Below are 24,751 nucleotides of genomic sequence, written 5' to 3' on the forward strand. Positions count from 1 at the left end.
AATGCTGAGATAGCTCAAATGATGTCAGACTTCTATTACATCTGACCTCTCTGCCTTTTCACCTCCCTCTTCCCATCCACTTGTTCCTTCCTTTCCTTTTTTGCCTATTTGTGTATTTCTTTTTATTTTATTGTTACCCTCACCCTAACGTATTATGTCTGTGTAATATTGCCTGATTCTGTATTGTCTGGTCTTGCAACTTTGACAAGTTGTAAAGTTGCGTGATTGCATAATCTTATTGGATATCCTGTGAAATGTGCAGTATTTGGGTAGCACATACAAGCTGTAATTCATTTATCTTTTGTTTTTATTTGTTTCCTTATGAAAATTAATACAAAATTCATCATAAAAATTCATTTCTAGCTTCAGCGAACAACTTAATCAAATTTACAAGAGAATATCCATTCATAACTGTAGGTATAATCATTTCCTGGTCTGTCAACGTGGGGATAGTGATATTTCTTTTCTCCCATCCATTGTCTGTTTTATCTACTTAGATTATAAACTCTTCGGGGCAGGAACTGACTCTCATTATGGGTGTGTCTACACCACAAATGAAGGTGTGACTGGAGCATGGGTAGGCATATCCATGCTATCTTTAATATAGCAAGCACAGGTAACAACAGTAGTGTAGACATGGTGGCATGGGCTAGCCACCTGAGTTCAAGCCTGCCAGGGAACTTGGATATGTACTCCGGGGGCTGGCCCATACCAAAGCCCATGTCACCATGTCTACACTACTGCTGTTACCCATGTTAGTCAAATTTAGGCTAGCATGATCATGCCTAACCATGCTACCACTACACCTTCACATGCTGTGTAGACATACCCTGTGTAGACCTACAGAGCCTAGGCCAACAGGGCCTGATCTTAGTTGTGAAGTCTAGGCATTACTGCAATATAAATGTATTGGGTCTGCCTTCCCCCTCTGCCTCCAAATCCTTTTTCGTCTTATTTTCACATCTGATCCTTAATTGTTAGGTTTGTAGCTGTAATTTAGACTGTAAACTCTACAGAGGAGCACAGATCTTGTCTTCTTATGTTTGTAAAGTGCTATGTGGCTGGATTTCTGCGCTGGTGTGAGCGGGAGTTGCAAGTGGTTAGGACCAATGAGGATCATGCCTTAATTGAAGGCTTCAGAACACAGAGCCCACTGATCTCAATGGGAGTCCTTCCACTGGACTTTGGATGAGATCCATGTTTCACTTTAACGCACCCTTGGGGCTGCTCTACATACGTGCTGTAAACTTATTTCTGCATGTTTGATTTTAGCTGTATTTACCATGACGTAGGCTCTACATAAACTGAACTGAAGGGTAAAGAAGTAAAGAATTAAAGAAGTTGGAACAGACAATACATGCCAATACAGGACCAAACATGCAAAACTCCCATTAAATCAATAGGAGTTCTCTAAGCAGAAATAACTGCAGCCATTTATTAGGTTTAGTGTGACCAGTGGGCCCACTAATGAGGTTGATATTTCTAGGAATGATCCAATTTCTATTTCTAAACTAGGAAGATACACAGCTTTTGCAATCTGATCCAAAACTTACAACCCACCTAAAGTCTGCCAGACTGTTAGATACATGGAATGTGTCATTCCTGGCAACTGACTAGAAAGATGGTAGTGGGCTCTTTGTTCTGTAATCAACACAATAGCAAACTGAAATCAAAAATCAAAATGAAAGCAACATTTAATGGAGGAGAAAGAGAAAACAGAACATGAGTAGGCTACCACTAAAATAAATGGAAAACTCCCATTTGAAAGAGATGGCAGAACTAGAGGTCTAAGAAGGGTCAGATGGCATTATCCTTGAGAACTCCAAATCTCCTAATATTTTGTTTACTTGCTTGCCTTTGGAAATGAAGAATGTGCCATTGACAAAGCAGATGGTTTCAGGTCAAAGGGACAGCAGTAAAGGTTCCAGATGGAGTCAGTTGAGTCGTTTTAGTTCTGAGTCAGATGCCATTTAAAATGAAACAAGTAGATGGCACAGGTTCAGGACAAGTCTCTGTCTAAAGATGTTTTAAAAAATACCACATCACAGGAAAAATATATTTATGGAGGTGAAATTAATAGGAAAGAAACAGATGTCTTCCTCCCTTCCTCACTGCTTCAAAGCTATTGTCCATTGAAAATATAAAGCAAAACCACCAGAAGTGTCCAATGAAGAGCTGACTGGAGAATAAGGTATTTTCCCCATGAAAAATGTTGATGAAAAAATTTCATTTTCATCCAAACAATTTTTCCATGGAACATTTAGGCTTATTGTTGAAAGCCCAAAAACGTTTGGCTGAAAACGTAAAGTTCTGGTTGGGAAAAATTGAAATGAAATATTGGGTTAATCCAAATAGAACATTCCATTTTGAAGCAGTCTGACAAACTGTATCTGCTTGCATTGCCACCGTGCTTCATGGGAGGTGTAATTGGAGTACTTTATGCCCCCGTTCTCCCTGGTTGGACACAGGGGCGGCTCTAGGTATTTTGCTGCCCCAAGCACGGCAGTCAGACGGCTTTCGGTGGCACACCTGTGGGAGGTCCGGCTGGTAACGCGGATTCTGCAGCATGCCTGCGGGAGGTCCACCGGTCCGCGGCTTCAGTGTACTCGCCGCTGAATTGGCGCTGAAGCTGCGGGACCGGCGGATCTCCCGCAGGCACGCCGCGGAATCCGCGTTACCAGCGGGACCTTCCGCAGGCGCGCTGCCAAAGGCTCCCTGACTGCCACCCACACAGCGACCGGCAGGCCGCCCCCATGGCTTGCCGCCCCAGGCACGCACTTGGTGCACTGGTGCCTGGAGCCGCCCCTGGTTGGACTACATCTTCCATGATGCCCCAAGTCTCCTCTCTTGCATCATGGAAGTCACGTGGCTCTGAGGCATCATGGGAGATGTAGTTCAGCTAGAAAAATCTAGCCCATATAGGAGAATAGGGGCATAAGGCACCAAAACTAGGACTCCCATGTAGCACTGTGATGGCTCATGAGAACGCAGTTTAATGCTGAATCAAGCCAAAACAAAGCTTTGGGATTTGGGACATGTCCTTTCTGAGTTGAAAGTTTTGGTTTTCAGGTGCTGGGTTTTTTTGACAAAAAGTTTCCACAGAAAGTAGACACATTTCACAAACAATTTGGTTTAATCAAAAACTCAGTTTTCCATCAAGAAACTGTTTTGATTGAAAATTTTCAACTTGCTCTAGTCCAATGCCAATTTTCCTTGAAGAAATGGTCTCCCTCCAGCTTCAGTGTCACAGATATGAAGAAAAGCAAACAAAAACCACTTATACTCTGGTTAAAAACAACACCTGCTCAGTTAAAATTATTGCATAGGGATGGGCCAATTAAACACCACATCTAGCTCACAGCAGCGTTATTTTTGAGAATGTTGAGCATTTGGGTTAGAAATGTGCAGGAAACAGCCTGTGTATCTGTACTATTGTAACACAGAACTCCTCTGTGAATTAAATAAATCAATATGAATGAATAGCCTTTAGAATTTATGACAAAAGACAAGATGATTTGTATGGGGGGAGATTCCCATAGCACGGAATTGAGGAAAGTGGGTAGATTACAAGCAATCATGTTCCAGTAGAATTTTCCAAACTCAGCCAAGAGTTTCAGAAGTGACCAGTGATTCTGGGTGTCCAATCTGAGACACCATAAAGAGTTCTGATTTAGAAAGTGCTGAGTATCCACTCTCTGAAAACAGGCCATTTTACAATGGCTCAAGTTGGGCACCCAAAAAAGCCAATGGTGACTTTTGAAAAGGTTGGCCTTAATACCTTAGTAAGTAGGCAGGAGTCAGGTATAAAATGAAACCCTTTAACCACAACGTTTTATGGCTAAGGGGAAAGAAGATCTTGTTAGTATTGATACCAGATTCCAGTAGCATTGGTTATTGTCACATTTCCATGACATACCCTTGTTTTCATAGGCTCACAACTTTCTGAAACATTCACCTGGGGAAGCGACAATTTGGAAACTGTGCCTCAGAGCCATATGTTGATAACAACTAGGGTTTGCACAGAGAGCGGCTGACAGTATGGCAGCAAAGCTATGGAGAACGGCAACTGGTTAATTCTGCAACACATGCAGGTATCCCACAGCCCTTGAAGATTCTAACCTTTCTCGCACCAACCTATGCTGCTGTTTGCCTTACCAGGACTGCACTTCTGTGTGCCAAGCAGGACTTACTCTGACATATTATTTGTATTACAAGAGCACCTAGGGCAGTGTTTCTCAAACTGGGGCTGCCGCTTGTGTAGGGAAAGCCCCTGGCAGGCCGGGCTGGTTTGTTTACCTGCCCCGTCCGCAGGTTCGCTGCTCCAGGCCAATGGGGGCTGCTGGAAGCGGCGGCCAGTACGTCCCTCGGCCCGTGCCGCTTCCAGGAGCCCCCATTGGCCTGGAGCAGCGAACTGCGGCCAGTGGGAGCTGTGATCGTCCAGACCTGCAGACGGGGCAGGTAAAGAAACCGGCCCAGCCCACCAGTGGCTTTCCCTACACAAGCGGCAGCACCAGTTTGAGAAACACTGACCTAGAGGCCCCAAACTGAGACTGGGGCCCTGCTGTGCTAGGGGCTGTACAAACACTTAACGAGATAGCGTCTGTGCCTCAGACAGCTTACGCTCTCAAAATGCAGAGCATGAGTGTGGAAACACAAGCAGCAATGGGATATGACTTGTCAATGGTTATAGAGCAAGTCAATGGTAAACTGGGAGTATTACCCAGTTCTCCTGATTCCCAGTCCAGGGTCTCACTCACTGGACCTCACTGCCTCGTCTCAGTGCAGCTTAAGCCAATGTAACAGAGGTTTTTCTGGCTAGGTGTAGTAGCACCAAATTGGTGCCGGTGTTGTATGATGCTTCTCTTCAGGTTGGACCTGAATACCTAGGTGAAATGCGAAAAGACCCCGAATGGGATGTGTTCACACTACAAAACAGATGAAGCATAGAGGCAAATAAGAATGGAGGATTTTTTTTTAAGTTTGACACAAGCCTTCTGCTAATTACCTACAGTTTTCACTGTCAAGTGCCACAGGCCAACTGACCAGACAGAGACTCCTTGTGACTTAGGTTACCATCCAGTCCCCCTGTAGCACCCTTTTTAACAGGTGGGGGAAGCAAATTTTCAAACTCCATCTTCTGTGTGAGAACTGCTTTGCTTAAAAATACAAAAACCCAAATGAGAAAAAAAAAAAAAAAGTTGTGTTTTTTGTTAAAAGGCCCCCTGTTGTGTGATTCAAGTATGGAAATTTCACAAAAGCACAAACATGGGACCTGGCTAAAGGAAGCATGTGGCCTGTGAGACAAAGGACCTCCTGCAACAGGGCCGCTCCAGCATTTCTGCCGCCCCAAGCAAAAAAAAAAGCCGCAATCAGCGGTGGCAGTTCAGCGGCAGGTCCTTCGCTCCTAGAGGGAGTGAGGGACCTGCCGCCCCCGAATTGCCGCAGGTGCCGCCCCTCTCCCTTGGCCACCCCAAGCACCTGCTTGTTAAGCTGGTGCCTGGAGCCGCCCCTGTCCTGCAATGCTTCATATCCTGATGATTTATTGAGCCCCAACAACTGCTCCGTGCTGTTCAAAATGTAGAAGACAAGGTCACCGTCACCATAGCTACCTACATTAGCTAATGCCTATTTACGATGGTTTCAGAAGTTCTCACTTACTTATTTCTAAAAAAAATGACTACACCAAATAAAATAATCGTCCTCCACAAATCACAACTGGTATCTCAGAGCTGGTGCGGAGGGCAATCAAAACAACTTTGCTTAACATAGACCGACTACAGTGGCATGGCTAGAAAGCACAACACAAATTAGAACGCACTGCTACAGCCTGGCTTAATAGGCCTAATCCAAAAGCCCTTTAAAGTCCATGGGAGTCTTTCCCTTGTCTTCACTGTGCTTTGGTTTTGGCCCAAAAGTGGCTATGTAAATGGGTAGATAGTCTTCTCCCTTAGCAGATATGTTCCATGCATGTTTTCACACCTGCTGCCTTCAGAGACATAAATATGGGTCCACTGCGTTTGCTTTTGTGAGGTCTGAAGAGGTGACCCAGCTATGAGAGTGTGAGCTGAATCCTAGCTTTGTTTGCAGAACATCAACAGACTGGCTTCCTAAATTCCAGTCTGTTACATTTGTGCAAATCCAATTAAGGCAATAGAGTTACACAGTTGTAACTGATGGCATGATCTAAAGACAATGGGATTGCACAGACAAAAGGGAAAAAAATTGGGCAGAATTTGGCAAACAGAAGCCACATTACTGATGCTGCTACAGCTGCTGCATGGGCAGGGGAGGACTCAACTTTACTTTCAGGGCCCAGCATGGATTTGCAGGGCTGGTAGTTAGGGAAAAAACAAAAACAGAACAGAACAAGCGAGCATCTAACTATCTGTGAATTGAGCACATTAAACCTGGAAAAAAATATCAATAAATATACATCGTTTGCTTTTCCAACTAGAACAGCGCTTTGAATGACTGAACACATTTTTAAAGTACTTATAATTTCACAATGGCAATGATATTAGAAACCACTTTTTTTCCTACCTATAATTATCTCTCTTTATATCCACAGGACTATCCAGGGCATCGACCCTACTGGGACATTGCTTTTCTTGGAGGATTTGAAAGCACCTGACCGCTCTGGTTTGTCATCTCATCGCAACCCAGGTATGGCAAAAGCCCATGGTACTTTGTGCTCTTTTATTTAAATCTTATGTGTCCCCCACTCCCACCATAAACACTTGGGCACTGAATGCTGATTCATTAAAATATTATGTTGTTAAAGATGAAGGGCTTGGCGCTGCTTTCACTCACATCAAAGTAAGCCTGGAATAATCAAGATCAAAGCCTGGTCCAAAGAACTTTATAGACTGAGACAACACACTCGATTTCACTTATAGCATTAGCCATGCCCAACCTCACAGAGTGCCACCGTAGGATTACGACTCCATCTGAACATCTTGCTGCTGGTAAGTAGTGAGTGAAGGTGTGGATTTAGATCCACAGAAAGTAAAGCCATATACAGAGGGGCATTTCTGTATTTTTCTAATCAGTTTTCAGCCAGCTGTGTGGCCAAATTAAGACTTGTCTTTGCCTCTGTTGAGAAGTATTGGTAGGTTTCCTTCTTCATCCACAGCTCACCTTGGGTATGTCTACACTGCAGCTGGGACTGAGCCTCCCAGCCCAGGCAGACAGACTCACATTAGAGAGGCTCAAGATAGCACACTACATAGAGCAGCGTGGCTGTTGCAGCTCTGGTGGAGACTTGGGCTAGTCATCTGAGCTCAGACCCTGGGGGTCAGGTGGCCTTGAGGCAGGAACGCCAGAAGCTCCTGAGAAGGGGACCCCTCCCCGCTCCACCTCTTTCCCCGGACCTCTGCCCCGACCCTGCCTCTTCCCCCGGGTCCTGCACGCCACTTGCTCCTCTCTGCCCCTGTCCCCCTCTCCCTTAAGACTATGCCCTCCCACTTTTAAAAGTGATGGTGCCATGGCCCCCTGGCCCTCTGGCTCCTCTGTTCTGGTGCCCCTGACTTGAGGGCTCCAGCCACTGCCCGACCTACCACCCGAAGTGCAATGTCCACATTGCTATTTTTATCATGCTAGTTCCAGCTAGTGTGAGTCTGTCTACAGGGCTGGAAGGCTCCTCAGGTTAGAGCCTGATCCTACAAATCCTTCCTCACACGTGCAGTCCTTGCTCGTAGCAAAACGTGAGTAGTCAGAGCGTAGTCTTTCCCAGTAGGGCCACTCCTGCGAGTCAGAGGCTGCAGGAGCAGGCATGTCAATCGCAGCTCAGACACCCTCCATGTCTGACTGTTTCCTGAGTAGCCCTCTGCTCCCTAGCAAAGAGGGGTGGGTAGATACTGTAGCAAATCAATGTGAGTAATGAACACCCAACCTGGATTCCTGTGGGCTGCCAGATGACTGATAGCTGTTTTCCTGTCCTAGCCCATCTCTAAAGGGGCACTTGCCTCAGGCCACTCATGTACCTGTATTGAAAGCGTCTCCCAGTTTCAACAGGTACAATGGATTGTTGCCTTACTGTTCTTGATGTTACTAGGACAGTTTAATAAGCTGGCATGTAAAACACCCAAAGCACATGGACTCTCCTGAGAGGATGCTATGGAGTGCATTTGTAGACAGGGTTCCAGGTATGTTTTAAAGCACAGTGTTGCTTTTCCAATTTTGCTCAGAGTAAGTACAGACAACACAGTGGATGAAACAGCGCCAGCATCTGGCCTGTGTTAGGCTCTCCCCAGGAAAGCCTGATATGCAGCAAACAGAGCTAGACTAACGGGGCTTGGAAACAGCTGCAGACGTGGCTACAGGCCCTAAAGTGGACAGTTTGCTCTTCTAGCTACAGACTATCCTATAGTCTCAATTGCATCGGTATCAAGTAATTTCTGTGTATGCTGGTAGGAGGACTGAATTTCAGATCACTTTCCTCATCTGTATCACAAGAGATGCGAAGGCAGGAAAATTAACATGACTAATGTTCTGCACAGAAGCTGTAAATAGATTGTTGGTTTTAGTCCAGCAATGCAAGAGAGAAAATCAGCAGCCGTTTCTTCTCGCACAGTCACAGAGCTGAATGATGGCAACCATTCCCACAGCAGTTAATGCATAGGGGTGAGCTGAGTTAAGAAGCTGCAGCCTTGCAATGGGGCAATGCAGAGCTGCACCACTCCAGTGGGGACTCTGGGAGACATGCTTCAAGGGTGTTACCTGGTCTGTAAGAGGACGGAGGCTGTTGAACCATTCAGTAAGGGGTGCTCCCCTCCATAGCCGGCCAGCATGGCTTGTCCATGGGGAAAAGGAGTGGCTGGAAAGTCAAAGTGGCTGGGAAGGTTCTTGTGCCCTTTCTTCTTCATATGCACCTGGGGGGGGCGGACACTATCTGATCCCTTGCTTGGTGTCAACAAACACCATTCTTAGAAGAGCCCCGTCCCTTCCTTAGGTACAGTGCAACCTGTCTGAAGGGATCACCCCAGGGGTGAACAAAAACTTGGCTATCCACCAAGACGTGTCTTTAAGCAAAGGTCAATCAAAACTGCATGAGACACCTTGGGGATGATTATGTAAGTATTATTGTCACTACTTGTGAACAGGGAAATTGGGTCAAAGAGACTCAGTGGCTTGCCTAGGGGGCGGGGGCGCTGTGCTCTTGTCGATTCAGCATGGGAATGGCAGGCAGGCAGCACCAGATTGTGTCACTGTTGGGCTGTGCGACCTTGGACAAGTCACTTCACTTTCTCCAAACCTCGGTTGGGACACAATCGCATTTACATAACTCCCCGGGGGGGGACTAGGAGGCCTTATTAAATACTAGGCCTTGTCTTCCAAACGTATTTGTGAAAGTAGCTCTTCATCACAGGGGAAATCCCATTGACGTTAATGGGACTCACTCACACGAGCAGCATTTACAAGGTCTGGCTCAACATCTGATGCATGCAAGCAAAGCATTAAGGCCAGACAGAGGCAGGAACAGATCCTGGCAGGTTCTGAGTGCCCATCCCTGTAATCAAGGCTCTGGGCCATGCTCCCTCTAGGGAGCGGCAGAAAATTTGGGCAAAAAAGTAGCAAATTGTAGAAATATCTTGAATTTGTAAAGAAGCACTTTTTTCCCATTGAAATGGGGACAACCTTTTGGAGATGACTCCAGTGTTCCAGCCTGAATTCTGTTGTTTTTCCTACGAATACAATGGCCACGAGTCTAGGTTCTTGGGAGATGTTTTCTTAACCAGTCCTTAGAAACGTTACCCTCCGGGATGAATGGGACTCCAATTGTGCCCCAGGGGCAGGCTGTTTGTTTTATGGTTTGGTGTCACACCAGACTCTTCTGAGAAGGAGCAGACTTTTTTGAGAATTGGAACAGTAACAAGATGAGGTTGTTTTCCATTTGACAGCATTATTGTTCTAAAGGAGTCGTTTACAGTGATTTACCCATACTCAAATCATTTCTCTAACTGTCAGTACCGGGATCTGATACCAAAAAAAATTTCAGACCAAAATCAAGATCTGCTAACACTTTGCAAATGAACAATTCTCTAGTGCCAGGCCAAGACAGACTCAAGCTGGTGCTTCCAAAATCCTACACCTGGGATTGGGTATTTTAGAACAGGGGGTGGGGAGAAAAAGACACACAGATTCTAGGACACAACAAGAGCAATCAGTTAGGGATCCCATATACTCTCTTCCTCTCCATGGAAGATTTATTTGGAAAAAAAAGAAAAGAAAATTAAGAGAACTTTTCTTAACAGCTATAGCAACAGGATTAAGAATCCAGTAAAAGTAGTATCATGCACATGGGTTCGATCGCCGAGTTACTGGGAGGTATTTTCTGGTCTGCTTTAGGCAGGAAGTCAGATTCGATATTCAATATGGGTCCTTCTGTGAATCCTTCAATCATTTCCCCCACTCTCAGCAGGGAAACAGAGCCAAGGCTCCGGCTTGAGAACAAAGGGAAAGATGACAGGTGGCAGGGTTAAGAGATGCCCTCTGCAGACAGACAGAGCCCTCACCTTGGACTGACAAAGGGACAGAGAGACAAAGCCTAGAATGGAATCTATAGCAGCTTGGCTGGCTGACTGCACTGGCATGGCCAGATGGACTACATCTTAACCTTTCTCTGTGATAACCCAAGGACTTCCGATGCTGTGTTCCAGTTGACTAATAACCCTTACTCTGTTTTTAAAAGGCTGCCAGGTGTCACTGCATATACTTGCTGAGGTGCATGGGTCCCTGAAGGATGCACAAGTCCCTGACCAGGAGTCTCTCTCAGTTGGACTCACTGGGCAGAGCTCCCAGCATGAAACAAGAGTGCTGGAGCCTAGAGGCTCAGTCTCAGAGGCATTGAGACCATGTGGCCCAACCTTAAGTACAAGTATGACCCCTTGGGGGGAAGGGAAGGACTGCCACACAGAAGGGGTTCCTCCAAGGGACTGGTTAAAAGCTGGGGCGGAGCACACATCTTGTCGATCCATGACAGAGTGACAAAGTGGTGTTGTCATTTGCCGATTGGCCAACACTATGACCTCGTTCTTGGAAGTACCGCCTTCCAGGGGCCCAATCCTGCAAAGTGCTGGCTTCAATTGGTGTCAAGGGCACACTGGATTTTGCAGGATCAGGCCCTAGAGATGGGTCTAATCAGACAAGCAACATAAACCGATATTCTCCCCTCCCTCCAAATGCTGGAGCAGGGTAATTCTGGACATACTATGGCACCTTCGTCATGTTGGATTCCACTACCCTAAGCGTTTACATGCATAATATTGTGTAGAATCTCTCTTTTATTGTCCTATCCTGGAAGATTATGTCTTGGGGATATGATGCTAGCTTTGGCACTACGGAAAAGAGCATCTTGGTATTACAAACAACAACATAGCATCTAGTATATCAGATGGTAAAGCCACGTTTTCATGCAGAAGGGCTATTTAAAAAGGTGGGGGAGGGTCTAAAAACCATAATTAAAAATTGACATTTTTATAGCCTTAGAAAGCTGGAAGGGTCTAGGGAATGAGCAATCTATTGACTCTTCCCTGTCCCATCCAACTGTAGTTATTAAATAAAATCTCACGCGTAGTACTAGCCTATCATATAAATCCAGAGGACTGGAACTTCTCAAGGCCCTTTATAACTGAAACCAAAACCAAACCAAACCCTGAAAACTAAAATATTACAGAGGCTGCAGTTGCACAAACAAATAAATGCTGTTTACCAGTGAAAATATGTAGTTACTTACTGACAGTCAGGAAATGTTGGCTTGTAATAAAATGGTGGTATTTTAGATTCATATCTTGCTTTTGCTACGTTGTTTCCATTTGCAGCCATAAACTGTAAGGGGGGGGGGGGAAGAGAGAGAAAAATTAAGCAATTTTAGCTCTGGTTCCTTCACCCGTCTCTGGTTCTACAGAGTAGTAACAGTAACCAGTTCTGCACACACGTATGACAACACTCCACTGGGGCTTCTTATGGAAGATCTTGTAGTAGTGTGTCTGCAGGATAGCACCCATAGATTGCACTTCTATAGCACTTTACATCAGAGGATTGAAAAGCAACTTGTAGATGTTCCATTCGTTTCACTCTCTGTTGCCAGGTTGTATCATTATGTCCATTTTACTGATAGGGAAAGAGAGGCACAAAAGATAAAGAGCTGCTTTCTCGACACCAACAGACGTACATCTGGTATGGGATGGCCCAGAGCAGTCTGTTTCTCATATACAGCAGAAGCGCCCTCAAGTCACCCAAGTACAGCTTCTATTTAAGTGGGTTTCCATCTCTCTTAGCAGCTGTTGTCAACATGATGCATCATTCATCAGACAGGTGACTACATAGGCTGCTACAAACTTGGGAACAACCTCTTCCATCAAGATTGGACATTTCATCCCCTTAACATCCCTGGGGCCAAATTCTGCCCTTGGTCACATGCGTGATCCCCACTGGTTTCAATGGTAGGTCAATGCATGTAACTAAGGGCTTTAAGAAAAAACACCAATCATGGGACTCAGGATGAAATTGAGAGTTGGTAGCACTGCTCATGCCTTGGAGTATAATATACGTGAGAGCCTACAGGTTTTCTAGTTAGATTTATTAATTATTATTATAACCCCACAGCCAGCTAGCGAGGTGTTTTTCATACAGAGAAGAGTTAAGGTCTCTTTTACAGAGAGCGCAACGTAAGAGCCCAATCTGCAAGATGGGATTTGAGGGCTTTCAGGCCCAAATAGCCAAGATACTGGAGGTGACAGAATGCAACTAAAATTACATGAGTTAGCATCAGGACTGGTTAAAAGTTTTTGAAATTTGCAATTTTAACACCAAAAAAAAAAAAAAAAAAAAGTCAAGATTTCTATGGGAGAAAATAAAATGTGCCCAACATCATTGCTTATCTAAGGTTGTAAAAAATGGGATCACATTTTTTGTGACTTGTTAAAAAATAATGTATACCTCAACTTGAACATCATCCCACGAATCTAAACGAACTGATTTCACTTTGCTGACTTGTGGGATATTGCGATGGATTCCTGAACAATTTAAACAGATAAACACTCCTAGAGTATGCGATGCCCAGTCTGGATCTGAAAGACAAAAGAAAATAGTATTGCTTTAGTACAGCTTATTGGAGTACAGAATTTAGCGAGGAGAAGAGTGGACTAAAAGACAGTGGCATCTGGAGATCCCCCAGAGCCCAGAAGGGCTTTATGAGAGACAGAGCCTGCTTTTGAAGGCATTTGATGTGCAAATGTACATGCAAAAGGCAGACAAGTTTGTGTGTCTAATTTACATTCAAAATGACCATGCAAAGGGCTCATTTATGCACACAGTTACTGGATTTGCATGCACAGTCATAGTGAACCCAATCGCTGTAAAGTTCATCTCTCTTCATTGTCAGCATTTGTTCATGAAACGAAGAGAAGAAATTCTAACTTTTATGATAAAACCTATGTCTCACTAAGGTGCTCAGGCACTGCAGAAAACAATTATAATTATAGTAGACACATCACAATAATAATAATAATAATAATAAAATCCCCACACTATTATGCCAAGAACAAGCCAGACAAAGAGACATCATCAAGGGGCTGGGTTAGAGGACCTCTTGAGGTCTCTTCCAGCCCTACATTTCTATGATTAGAATAAAGGAATTCTACACAGGGCCCCAAAGTAACCAAGGTAGAAAAGTTTCAGAGTAGCAGCCGTGTTAGTCTGTATCCGCAAAAAGAACAGGAGTACTTGTGGCACCTTAGAGACTAACAAATGTATTAGAGCATAAGCTTTCGTGGGCTACAGCCCACTTCTTCGGATGCATAGAATGGAACATATATTGAGGAGATATATATACACATACAGAGAGCATGAACAGGTGGGAGTTGTCTTACCAACTCTGACAGGCCAATTAAGTAAGAGGGGAAAAAAAACGTTTGAAGTGATAATCAAGATAGCCCAGTACAGACAGTTTGATAAGAGATGTGAGAATACTTACATGGGGAGATAGATTCAATGTTTGTAATGGCTGAGCCATATTGAATTTATCTCCCCATGTAAGTATTCTCACACTTCTTATCAAACTGTCTGTACTGGGCTATCTTGATTATCACTTCAAAAGTTTTTTTTTCCCCTCTTACTTAATTGGCCTCTCAGAGTTGGTAAGACAACTCCCACCTTTTCATGCTCTCTGTATGTGTATATATATCTCCTCAATATATGTTCCATTCTATGCATCCGAAGAAGTGGGCTGTAGCCCACGAAAGCTTATGCTCAAATAAATTTGTTAGTCTCTAAGGTGCCACAAGTACTCCTGTTCTTTTTTCAAGGTAGAAAAGGCATCTGAACCAGAAGGGTTTTCAGGCTTTGCTTGAGCAGAAGATGAATTCTTGAGCTACAGCTCTGAATTTCTGCTGAGCCAAGCCCCACTGTTTACAGTGCTGGCCTCTGAGCTGACAAATAGCAAGGGCACTTTAAATTTGATTCCACTCCCACTGAATCCCTGTTTTGTTCTTTAGCACCTCAACTGAGAGACGTCACATTCTACTGATAAACGCAGGGTTAAAGTAACTGAAGGAGATTAACAGAGAAAAATAGCAGGTGTTACAGCAGGACACACACGCCAATGTCTCTTGCACTGCGTCACTGCTAATGCCAATGCAATGATCTCTGTTTGAACACCCAGTAATAAATGTCAGCACTTGCTATTCCAACTCAAATGCAAATTGCCTCCTTGGTGCAGATGAGCTTCCTTCTCAACCGTCCCCCGGCCCTAGTCAGCAGGAGCAGTGAGGCACTCTGCACCTCACAGGATCTGGCTGTTAATGAATATGGGGAACTACCATTTTCTTGAAAACTGTCATAACTTGTTTATTCCCTTGCAGTAATTATGCTAAACATTTACTCTATACAGAGCAGTAATTATTTATAAAAGGCAAGGGAATGTGCTTTTTCTCCGTATGCATATTTAATGGCCCCCTTGTATTGCAATTAGTGCAACTGAACAACAGGAATTGGGTTAGGAGGGGTTGGTCAAAGAAACTCAACTGTAGGTAGTTTCTGTGGTTCTCCCATGCTAGCTTGGAGCTGCTCGTTGGGATCCACTGTTAGAGTCTGTCTTAAGGAGAGGACCATGAGCTGCTTCCCTGGGCACACCCCAAAAGAGGAATATGGGTTATCCACATCAACCTGCAGTTTTGTTGTTCTGATTTAAAACCAATTAAGCAAAATGAATTGCCTGGTCAAACTCATTTTATGACCACTATGCCCCATTTTATTCTACAAGTTCTGTCACATCTGCACAGGAGGAGAAATCCTACTCCCAGGGAAACCCTAGTCCCGAGAACCAGCGACAATTCTACTGTCACAGGGTTGTAATCCAGCTTCCAGACCCTATGGGCTCCTTTCATTCTGTGGAGTCTACCATCCTACGGGACACAACCAAGGCTCAAGCCTGGAATATATCCATGAGCCTGTGAAATGCTGAGCACTATTGTCCGGTACCAAGCACCCTCCAGCCCCATCAAGATCCATGGCAGTTGCGAGTGTTCAGCATCTTGCAGCATCAGGCCCTAAGAGAGGAATACAATTTTCATAAGCCAGCACCACCAGCCTGGTTCTCCTCCCACTTACATCTGTGTTACTCTATTGAGTTAGGTGGAGTGACTCAGATTGACACCAATGAAATTCAGAGAACATGCAGGGTTTCCACCACAAAGGTAACGAAGATTGCTATCAGGGGCTAGATCAGTGGTTTTCAATCTGTGCTCTGCAGACCCCTGCGGTCCACAGACTATGTCTAAATTCCAAAGGGATCCACACCTCCTTTCAAAATTGTATAGGGGTCTGCAAATGAAAAAAGGTTGAAAACCACTGGGCTAGACTATAGGCGTACCCAGATGGGGATTAAAATATTTGATAGGCGTGTACACAAACACACACTTTAATTTTTTGCATCGGGTGATCTCAGAACATACCAGTAGAATCAAATCCTGTTCTAAGGTACCTCCTAGAATCTGTGGGCTTCAAACAGCGAGTGAGTCCAAAGTGCAACAATAGCTCACATGCAGCCTGGGCCTTCAGAACCTGCTGAGGAACGCTGGGCAAGGTCAGAGCATCAAGGACTCAAAAAGTTGCAGGTCTTTCACTTCTACCTGCACAGCTTGAAGGAAGGCCGGACATCAGCTTAATAGCACAACGGAAGGGTCGCATCTCTAACCTGTCCCTCTAATACAGCAGCCAGCACATTAGCCCTAGTCCCAGTGTGATGCTCAGATCCAGAACCTTCTGGTGAGTGGTGCTTACTACTCCCTTCTCAAACAGGAAAGAGAATCTTACCGTGTGCTTCTCTTTAAAATTCCTCCTGCACTGGGCGTGGATATGATCATGATGAAACCTTATTCTCACTCCAGCCCCACACAGGTAGGGTCTGTAGTTCTTGTTGACTTTGGTTTGGGGAGGAATTAACAAGTTGTATAGAGATGCTGACCACTTTTGTAACCACAGACAGCCATCACCAATCACACCCGGGAGTCATGGCTCATAAAAATTAAGTGTGGCACGTCCGACAGGCATAGCTACAAAGGTGCAAGTGGTGCAGTCGCACCAGTGCCCGTGAGGTCTGGGGGGCCCACTCGACCTTCGGCCCCGTTGTAGTAAGGCCAGTCTACCTATCGGCAGACGAGGCTCCAAGGACAGAGCAGGACGTGGCGTCCTGCCAGGGAAACGCTTCCACGCCTACCCTAGGTACTCCTCATCCCCAGCATGAGTAAGATCAAGGCCACAGCTCCTCAGACATTGAGTGGCTTGGAGCTGCTCCTGGCAGCACCACCGGTGTGCTGCTACCTGGGGCTTCAGCCAGCATAGCAACCCACCCGACTCCAATCAGCGCCCTGCTCACCTGCTGGTCCGTGTCCAATCCCCACGCAGGTCTGCTGCCCAGGAAGACCCTAGCCCCTGCCCCGGCCGCTGCTGCCTGGACTCACATATTGAGGCAGTGAGGAGCTCATCTGGAAAAGTGCGGCGGATGGACCGGGTGGTGTGGGTGTTGCTGAAGGCTGACCAGCGGGTGCAGGCTGAGCTGGGCTGGGGGTGCAGGGTAGGGGTGTGGAGTGCAGGGGACCAAAGAGGGATCCCCAGGTCCAACTGTGGTTGAGCTGAATGGCTCCAGGGAAAGGGTTGTCGGGGGCGGAGCCATCTTCCAGGGCAGCCCGTGTCTGGGGCGACAATCAATTTCTCTGATATCTCCTACCGGGATGTGCTGACACACATATCAGTATCGGTGTCTCTTGTTCTGATGGCAGCGTGTGTGTCTTAGAAATCAGCCCCTGCCCATCCCCCACCACTGTCTCGGTCTTGAGGCTGCAACCCTCTCGCCCACAAACCACTGCCCCACGGCTGCTGCCTTGCTGCAGCCCAGGTGCTCGAGAGGGAACTAGCCCTACCCAGGACGTGCAAGGCACTTACACCCCGCATGTGAGCAGTCTGCAGAACAACCTGCCACAGGACATTTCCTGGCAACGAGGACACCAGCTTGTGACACAAGAACTGCCCAGCAACCAGGCCAATATCCTGCCTCCAGCTGGGGTTGATGCTTCAAGAAACCTGAGCAAGGTGCTTCCACCCACCGCCCCACTTATTGCTTTGTTTGTGCCCAGAAGCATGAGGGTTGATAGACAAACTCTTGGAAGACTACAAGGGGAAACTGACCGGGATGGCTCTTCCAGCTATTTTGAAATAAAAATCACTTTATTCCAGAACAGGTATTCCAGTCTATTTCCTCAGGTAGACAAATTCTTCATTTTTTAAATCCTACTGACAATAGCTGTGAATCTTCTAGTTATCCATGTAAACGGATAATTCTTGTTTGTCGCCTACCAAACTGTGAAACTTTCCTATGTTGTGTAAAGCAAGATATCTGTAGCCTTTTTAAATTTGCTACCTCTCCATTGCCTTGAGCATCCCACTTGAATGGGTGGCAGTAAAGAGCAGCCCCCAATTTACCATTAATTGTTGTGTGCACCTTTCTTAAGTCCCTTCTGATTCATTTCCTGTCAACTACAGTTTAATTCTCTCTTCATGCAACAGCCTCTGCCTGCCTCAGTCATTTTCATTATCACTCAGAACCCCTTCTGGTTTTGCTATTTCTATTCCGGAGGCAGGGGGGGAGGATTACCTGAGCTGTACACACTGTTTGAGTTGAGGACACAGGGAACACATCTGTGTGTGTTATGCTAACTTTAGTATTTTGTGGGATGTCCCTATATATCCTACCTCTTTGTTTTGTTGATTGCCCCAGCATACTGAGCAAAGATTTCCAGTTTCCATTGTACTTGTCACAGGGATGCCTAGTTTTCTATCCTGTTAATTTAGTAGTCAGCAATGTAGAACTCAGCAATGTGTATGAGTAGTTCCGATTTATTCCATCCAATGTGCCTTAACGGGCATTTGTCAGCACTGAACTTCATCTGTCTGTTATCATGTTGCCCAGTCACCTAGCTTTGTTAGATCTCCCTGAAATTTCTCACGTAGGATTTTTTAAACATGAATATTTATATCCCTTATGCTTCAGTGTTTAAACCAGCCACTAACTGCTGGGATTTGGAACACACTTCCCTATGGAGAGGTTATTCTGTGGTATTGTCCGCTGTGGTATTGCACCTTCCGGTGAAGCATCTCGTACTTGCAGTCTCAGACAGTGGCATGAATCATTGGTCTAATCTGGTGTAAACAAACCTTAATTAGTGCTAAACTAATTCATGAGTTATCAAAACAAAATAAAGTATATGTAGCAAAGTATGTTGCAAGTTTGCTGGTGCACTTATGATACCGCTCTGTCAGCGCACCACTTAGCATACATGTGTAAGGGGACTGTTGTCTCCTTACTAACATTCAGTGGGGGTTTTGGTGGGCTAACTCCCAGTGCCAAAAGAAAGGGGAAGATCGATGGGAAATCAGGACCCTGAGACGGACAGTCCCCAGGAACAATGGGGAGAGGCCAATGCTCCAGGTCAGCCTGATTGACAGGGTGGGCAGGCTAATTAGGGAGTCAGGGGGCCAGGGGGACCCCATCCTGCGTGTGAGCTGGAATTAGGGTGACCAGATGTCCCGATTTTATAGGGACAGTCCCGATTTTGGAGTCTTTTTCTTATATAAGCTCCTATTACCCCCCCACCCCCATCCCGATTTTTCACACTTGCTGTCTGGTCACCCTAGCTGGAATTGCCTGGGTCAGACAGAGTGGGGCCAAGCTAAGGAGAGAGCAGGGGCCCGAGCTGAGCTGGGGAGCAGAGCCATGCCAGAGCCAGAGGGGCCAGACAAGCAGCCCAGGGAGCTGGAGGCAGAGCAGCAGCAACAGCCGTGCTGAGGCAGAGTGGAGCTGGAGCTGACAGAGTGGAGCTGGAGCTGGGACTGGAGCAGTCGGGAACCAGGTGCGGTGAGCACCTGGGAAGAGTGAGGGGGACCCTGGGCAGCAGGCCAAGTGCAGGGAGATGCCCGAGCCAAGAGGCTCTGCAGGCCAGAATTGGAGGGGGATCGTAACCCCGATGGGACGGGCGCAACACTGGGAAGAAGGGTCCCGCCACCTAGAGCCTGAGAGCATGTGTCCACCACCAGAGCAAGTGTCCGACCCTCAGCATCCCTGCAGCACAGCCAGGGCTTGAGAAGGGGCCTGGGACTTGTGAGGAACAGACTGAACTTCCCTTACATTCTAGAGACGCTGGTTGTGATGTCCCCGTGCCACAGAGCGGGGTTATGTGTTTTCCTTTAACCTTTCCCATTTTTTCCTTGTTTTTTTTATTGATTGCTGTTTAATAAATTGTATTTGCTTTGAATTGTATGTAATGATCCATGGGGTCAGGGAAGCATCCAGTACAGAGAGAGCACCCCAGAGTGGGGACACCCTACCCCCTGTCCTAAGTGACAACTACAAGGTTGGGGGTCAAGCTCCCCCAGGAATCCTGGCGCAGCCTTGTTGGGGTTACGAGGACTCTGCCACGCAGGAGAGTGGAAGGGGAGCCCTTGAGGTCAGGCAGGGCTCTGAGTAAAGGAAGTGGGAGCGGTGACTCAGATCCTTTCGCTAGCCCACTTCACCGGGGTAGTGTATAAGCCAGGAAAGTTCCCCACAATAGTGGGACCATTCCCCCGCTTACACATGTGACAAAACAAAAAGTGAAACTACAGGAAAGTAATTTTGACAAACTCTTCTAAACCCTTTTTTGGTCTCTTGGGGTTTTTGTGTGTAGTTATTATAAAGAACTATATCAATTTGTTAATAAATATTCTCTCTCAGTAGAGAGGCTCTTAAAAAATCTGGAGTGCACTTAAGAGTTTCTCATATGAGCTTTTAAGCAATTTTACATGGTTTACACGGTTTTATTATCAAGCTAACCCGTAACCCCCAGAGAACAAAAACCTTATATAGTAACAATGTTTAAATACTCCTCTAGCAATTTTTAACCAAAACTAATATCCGGGGGAGGGAGTAGCACTTATAAACACTAGACTTCAAAAATTCCAATAAAAATAGACATTATTCGTCCCGTTTTGCCTGTGTCTACCTGGCAACCGCATCAATCTGTGGTGATGAGCTCCCCAATTCTCCCATGCATTCCCCCTGCTTGTTCCACATGGGGGCTATTTGCGGACTCTCCAGTATCCTTTACTTTTGTTTTGTTGAATGTATGATTTGACTTTTTTTTTATTCTTTGCATTTCAATACGCTTTAGTGTGGAGAAATAAACTAGACGTTTAAAATTCCTTCAGTCTTACTCTAAAATGGTGTTAGAAGCAAAGGTAAGGAAACATTTAAAAAAGATTAACTTGTCTCTTTATAAGCATTACAACAATGTTACCTGTGACTGTATAGTTTTGACAAAAAAAGTGTTATAAAATCTAAACTGAAGAGTGAGAAAGGAACATAAATTGCTACGAATGTGCCACATGGCTGAGTTATTGTTGCTGCAGAAGCCTTATGCTTTGAATTTCCTGACACTCTAATGGTTATTTTGCAAGTTACTCTTTAAGATAGAAAAGCTTGATCTAGTTCTCAACTCAAAAGCTAGAAAACAACAATTGTAGTTAAATGTTGTATAAATATGCAAATAGAATGTTTCTGTGTGTAGACAGCCTGCAAAAATGTATAGAAACATCCTATATATTGTGTTCATGGATTTGTGGAAAAGATGGACATGTTCTGATTTTCCAAGTTGGTAAATGTAAGCAAAATTTTAGATTTTGGAACTGGGAAGGGGGCCCCTTTGGGGGCTGGCTAGGCCCTTGCACATCCAAGATGTGCAGAAAGTGCAGTTAACTGCTTTTCTTTCACAAATACACAAAGAAGACTCAAATATAAACATCAAGGGCGGCAAAGGGTGTGTTTCACCACAAGGATAAACCTGTCAGAGGCTGACTCAAGTGATGGTTGGCACCATAGTCTCAGTAAAGCAATTCTGCAATGATGTTATCATGCTTTAAGATTTCTCAGAGTAATGAGATCAGATCAAAGCAGTGCCTATTTCAGCACAATTTCTACCAAAGTGCATATCAGCCTGCGTGAATTTTGTCAGAAGAGATTAAAAAAAAAAATACCAGGTTTGTCTCTTTACAAAACAAATGTTTTCTTAAACGGGCAGGAATATTTAGGGGGATTTTTTTTTACACTGTTTGAGCTGTCTAGGTGCAAGCTTCCAAAAACCTTTCTGGAAAAGCTCTGTTAAAATGTTTTATAGCGATGGGAGATGTCACATTTTACTCCACCCACTAGATCAGGCTCAAAGCTTGCAACTTGCCATTGATGAAATGTGGGACACAAAAGGAAGGACAGAGTATCACAGATCAAGGGAAGAAAATCCATATTCGAGATGGGATCACTTCAGGGGTTAAGGGTTCTCAATATTTTGTAGCTGTGACCCCTTTCACACAGCAAGCCTCTGAGTGAGATCACCCTTAAATATAAAAAGAAGTGGTTTTAATTTGTAACACTATTCTAAATGCTGGAGGCAAAGCAGGGTTTGGAGTGGAGGCTGATAGCTCACGATCCCCGCACATAATAACCTCACGACTGCCAGTTTGAGAACTGTTGGGCACTTGAGACAGGAGATGAGGTTTCAGTATCCAGCTCTGCCTCCTTGTGTAACTCTTGGTCAAGTCTCCATATGGCTTGATGCTCAATTAGCATAAATCAGCCACAATGATTTACACCAGCTCAGAATCTGGTCCTTAATATCTCTGTGCCTCAGCTTCCCACCTGTAAAATCGGGAGAGTTACACTACCTCTCTCTTTCACCCTTTGTCTGGTCTGCTCGGAGGGTCAGTTCTTGTGGGCAGGAACTGTCCTTTACCGTATGCTAGTACACCATCAAGCATCACGGGGTTCCAGGCTCAGGTGGAACCGCTAGGCACTGCCCTAGTGCAAATAATCAGTTCTGTGAACCAAATTCTGCGGTCCTTAATCAAACAAAACCCCTATTGAATTCAGTGGCAGCTTTTCTTGATTAAGGATGCAGAATTTGGGCCATTAGCAGGAACCACGTTTTCGAGAACTGTATAAACGTTTGTATTTCCAAAGAACAGATGGTGGCAAACATGCCAGGGGAGGGAAGACCCAATCTTTTGGAGCAACTGTACCAGTTTACCCGACAAAGCCTTCGGCTGTTCTTGCCATCTTTCTCTCTGCCACCTTCCTTTCAACCTTGCCTGTTCAGCTCTAACCTACAACGGAGGCTGTGTTGCTCCAAATTCAAGTCCCACCAAACTGCAGCAGAGCACGTTAACCTTTTCTATAGCATGATGAAAGAGCTGCATATTTCACTCTGCTTACCAGACCTGTCAGATATAAGGCAGAGGGACTCATTTTTAATGCTGGGCAGCTCTCCCTAGCAGTGCTGTGTGTTAGCGGTGACTTTCTGTTTATTGCTCTTCTGGTTTTCAAATATTTTAGCTGCTCCTAAACGCAGGATCGCAATGGGGAGGAGGTGGTGGGGAGAGGGGAGATGTGCATTGATGTCTGTGTTTGGCTGAACACCGACAGCCGCGGCCCTCTCACAGCATAACTTGGTGATTGTTTTTGGTGCCAGCGGGATGAGTGGAAAGGCACATACTCAGAATGTGTCAAGAGTGAAATTAATCCCTCCAACCTAAGCCAGGGGAGAAAAGAACTGTGGAGAATTAAAATTCTCCAGGACTGACTGCTCTGCAAGAGGAACTGGCCCTCAAAACTCTATTGTTAAATAATCTGCTACTGATTTCTCCACTCTCCTCCATCCTCCAATTACCCCTGGTCTCCCCCTCCCCAGCTTCTTCTTTTTTTCCTCTTGCCTCTGCTACTGCGTAGTCCTCTGGTACACATTTATAACATTGTTATTAGAGCATACAGGGAACTCCCATTGGAGTCAGAGAGTTCCCTGCACAGTTTATAGGTTTGGTCCCCAGCTCTGCATGTATTATTCTGTAATGTGCTTTGCTCTACTTTTGGATGAAGGAAGCTATAATAATAACCAATCATAGCCTCGCTGTCTTCATTTCTGCTCCCCAGGGTAACAGGTGTTGAAAAATTCTCAGCTCAGACATAGAGCAACCTAAAACACACCCAGACCTCAGGGTAGTCACAGGTTTCATCCCAGCAGTTGGTTGTCTTGATGGACCACGATCAGATTTCAGAGACAGGACTTGATGTGACCAAGCAAATGACTACACTCATGAAGCTGTTTTAAAGAAGAGCCACCAACGAAGTAAAGAAGTTTTGCAGCAAGTTGTAGCTAACCACATTGATTAAATCCATGCTTTGAAAGAGAAGGTTCTTTTTAAAGTGCCCCATAGTTAAACTGCAGTTGCACAGGCTGTCTAATGTAAATCTAGGTAGTTCAAAAAGAATTGTGTCTCAGTCGACTTATGGGCTGTGCCCCTTTTGAGCCAGTAACAAATACTGTCGCTCACAGGCACTTTTTGCTCCATTAGTTTCGATTTATTGCAGTTTTATGTCTGCCCAAGATAAAGTTTGACTGAATCAGTTCTTGCTGTTAGTTTTACCATCATCATGACCGCTGTTATCAAGCATCTCCCTTTAGTAAATAGCAGTAAAACCTGATAAAAGAAAACCTCCAGGCATTCCTAAGTTCCAACCAAATGGCTTTGTTCCCTTAACATGGAAAATAACATTGATAGGGGAATATTAAATAGAACACACCACCACAAATGCAATAAGCCACTGGTCTTTAAGTATCATTGCTACAGTACAACAGATGCCAATTTCAGACTACTTCCACTGCAAAACACTACAGATAATTATGGTGTTTACTGATCAACTATACTGGTTTTAAAGTTACAAATTTGCTGTTATCATGCCTATCTTTACAAATTAAGCCCAGGAGTAAGATATTCAGATGGCATTTTTATGCTTCATTCATCTTTGAAAGTACAGAAAATGAAGTCACTGCTAGACAAGGGCTAGAGAAGGACCCAGGACATATGGGAAATTCAGAGTGGATTCAGAAATTAACTTCCCCAACCAGCCCCTACCTCTGTCACATCCCAAAAGAAAACTCGGTGCCTAAAACACTCTTTAGCCCATCATTACTAAACACACAGTTGTCCGGAAGGGAGTTTGGGTGCAGGAGGGGGCTCCAGGCTGGGGAAGGGGATTGGTGTGTGGGAGAAGGTTCAGGGTGCGGGGTCCCGGCAGTGCTTACTGTCGCTCCTGGGAAGCAGCCACCAGGTCCCTGCAGCCCCTGGACACATGGGTGGCCAGGGAAGCTCTCACACCTACAGGCACCACCCC

General features: G+C 45.3%; 1 protein-coding gene across 1 annotated transcript in view; it reads right to left on the reverse strand.

Moving 5' to 3' along the window:
* The window catches only part of ADAP1 (ArfGAP with dual PH domains 1), a 115,486-nt gene that overhangs the window by 83,550 nt on the left and 7,185 nt on the right, over window positions 1-24,751 (reverse strand). The window contains exons 2-3 of the mRNA XM_054042635.1: window positions 12,940-13,070; window positions 11,735-11,826 (exon numbers count right to left, since the gene is read on the reverse strand). Of these exons, the coding sequence (XP_053898610.1) occupies window positions 11,735-11,826; window positions 12,940-13,070 (223 nt within the window). The remainder of the gene's footprint in view (window positions 1-11,734; window positions 11,827-12,939; window positions 13,071-24,751) is intronic.

This window comes from Malaclemys terrapin, chromosome 10 (genome assembly GCF_027887155.1).
Source record: "Malaclemys terrapin pileata isolate rMalTer1 chromosome 10, rMalTer1.hap1, whole genome shotgun sequence".
NCBI lineage: Eukaryota > Metazoa > Chordata > Testudines > Emydidae > Malaclemys > Malaclemys terrapin.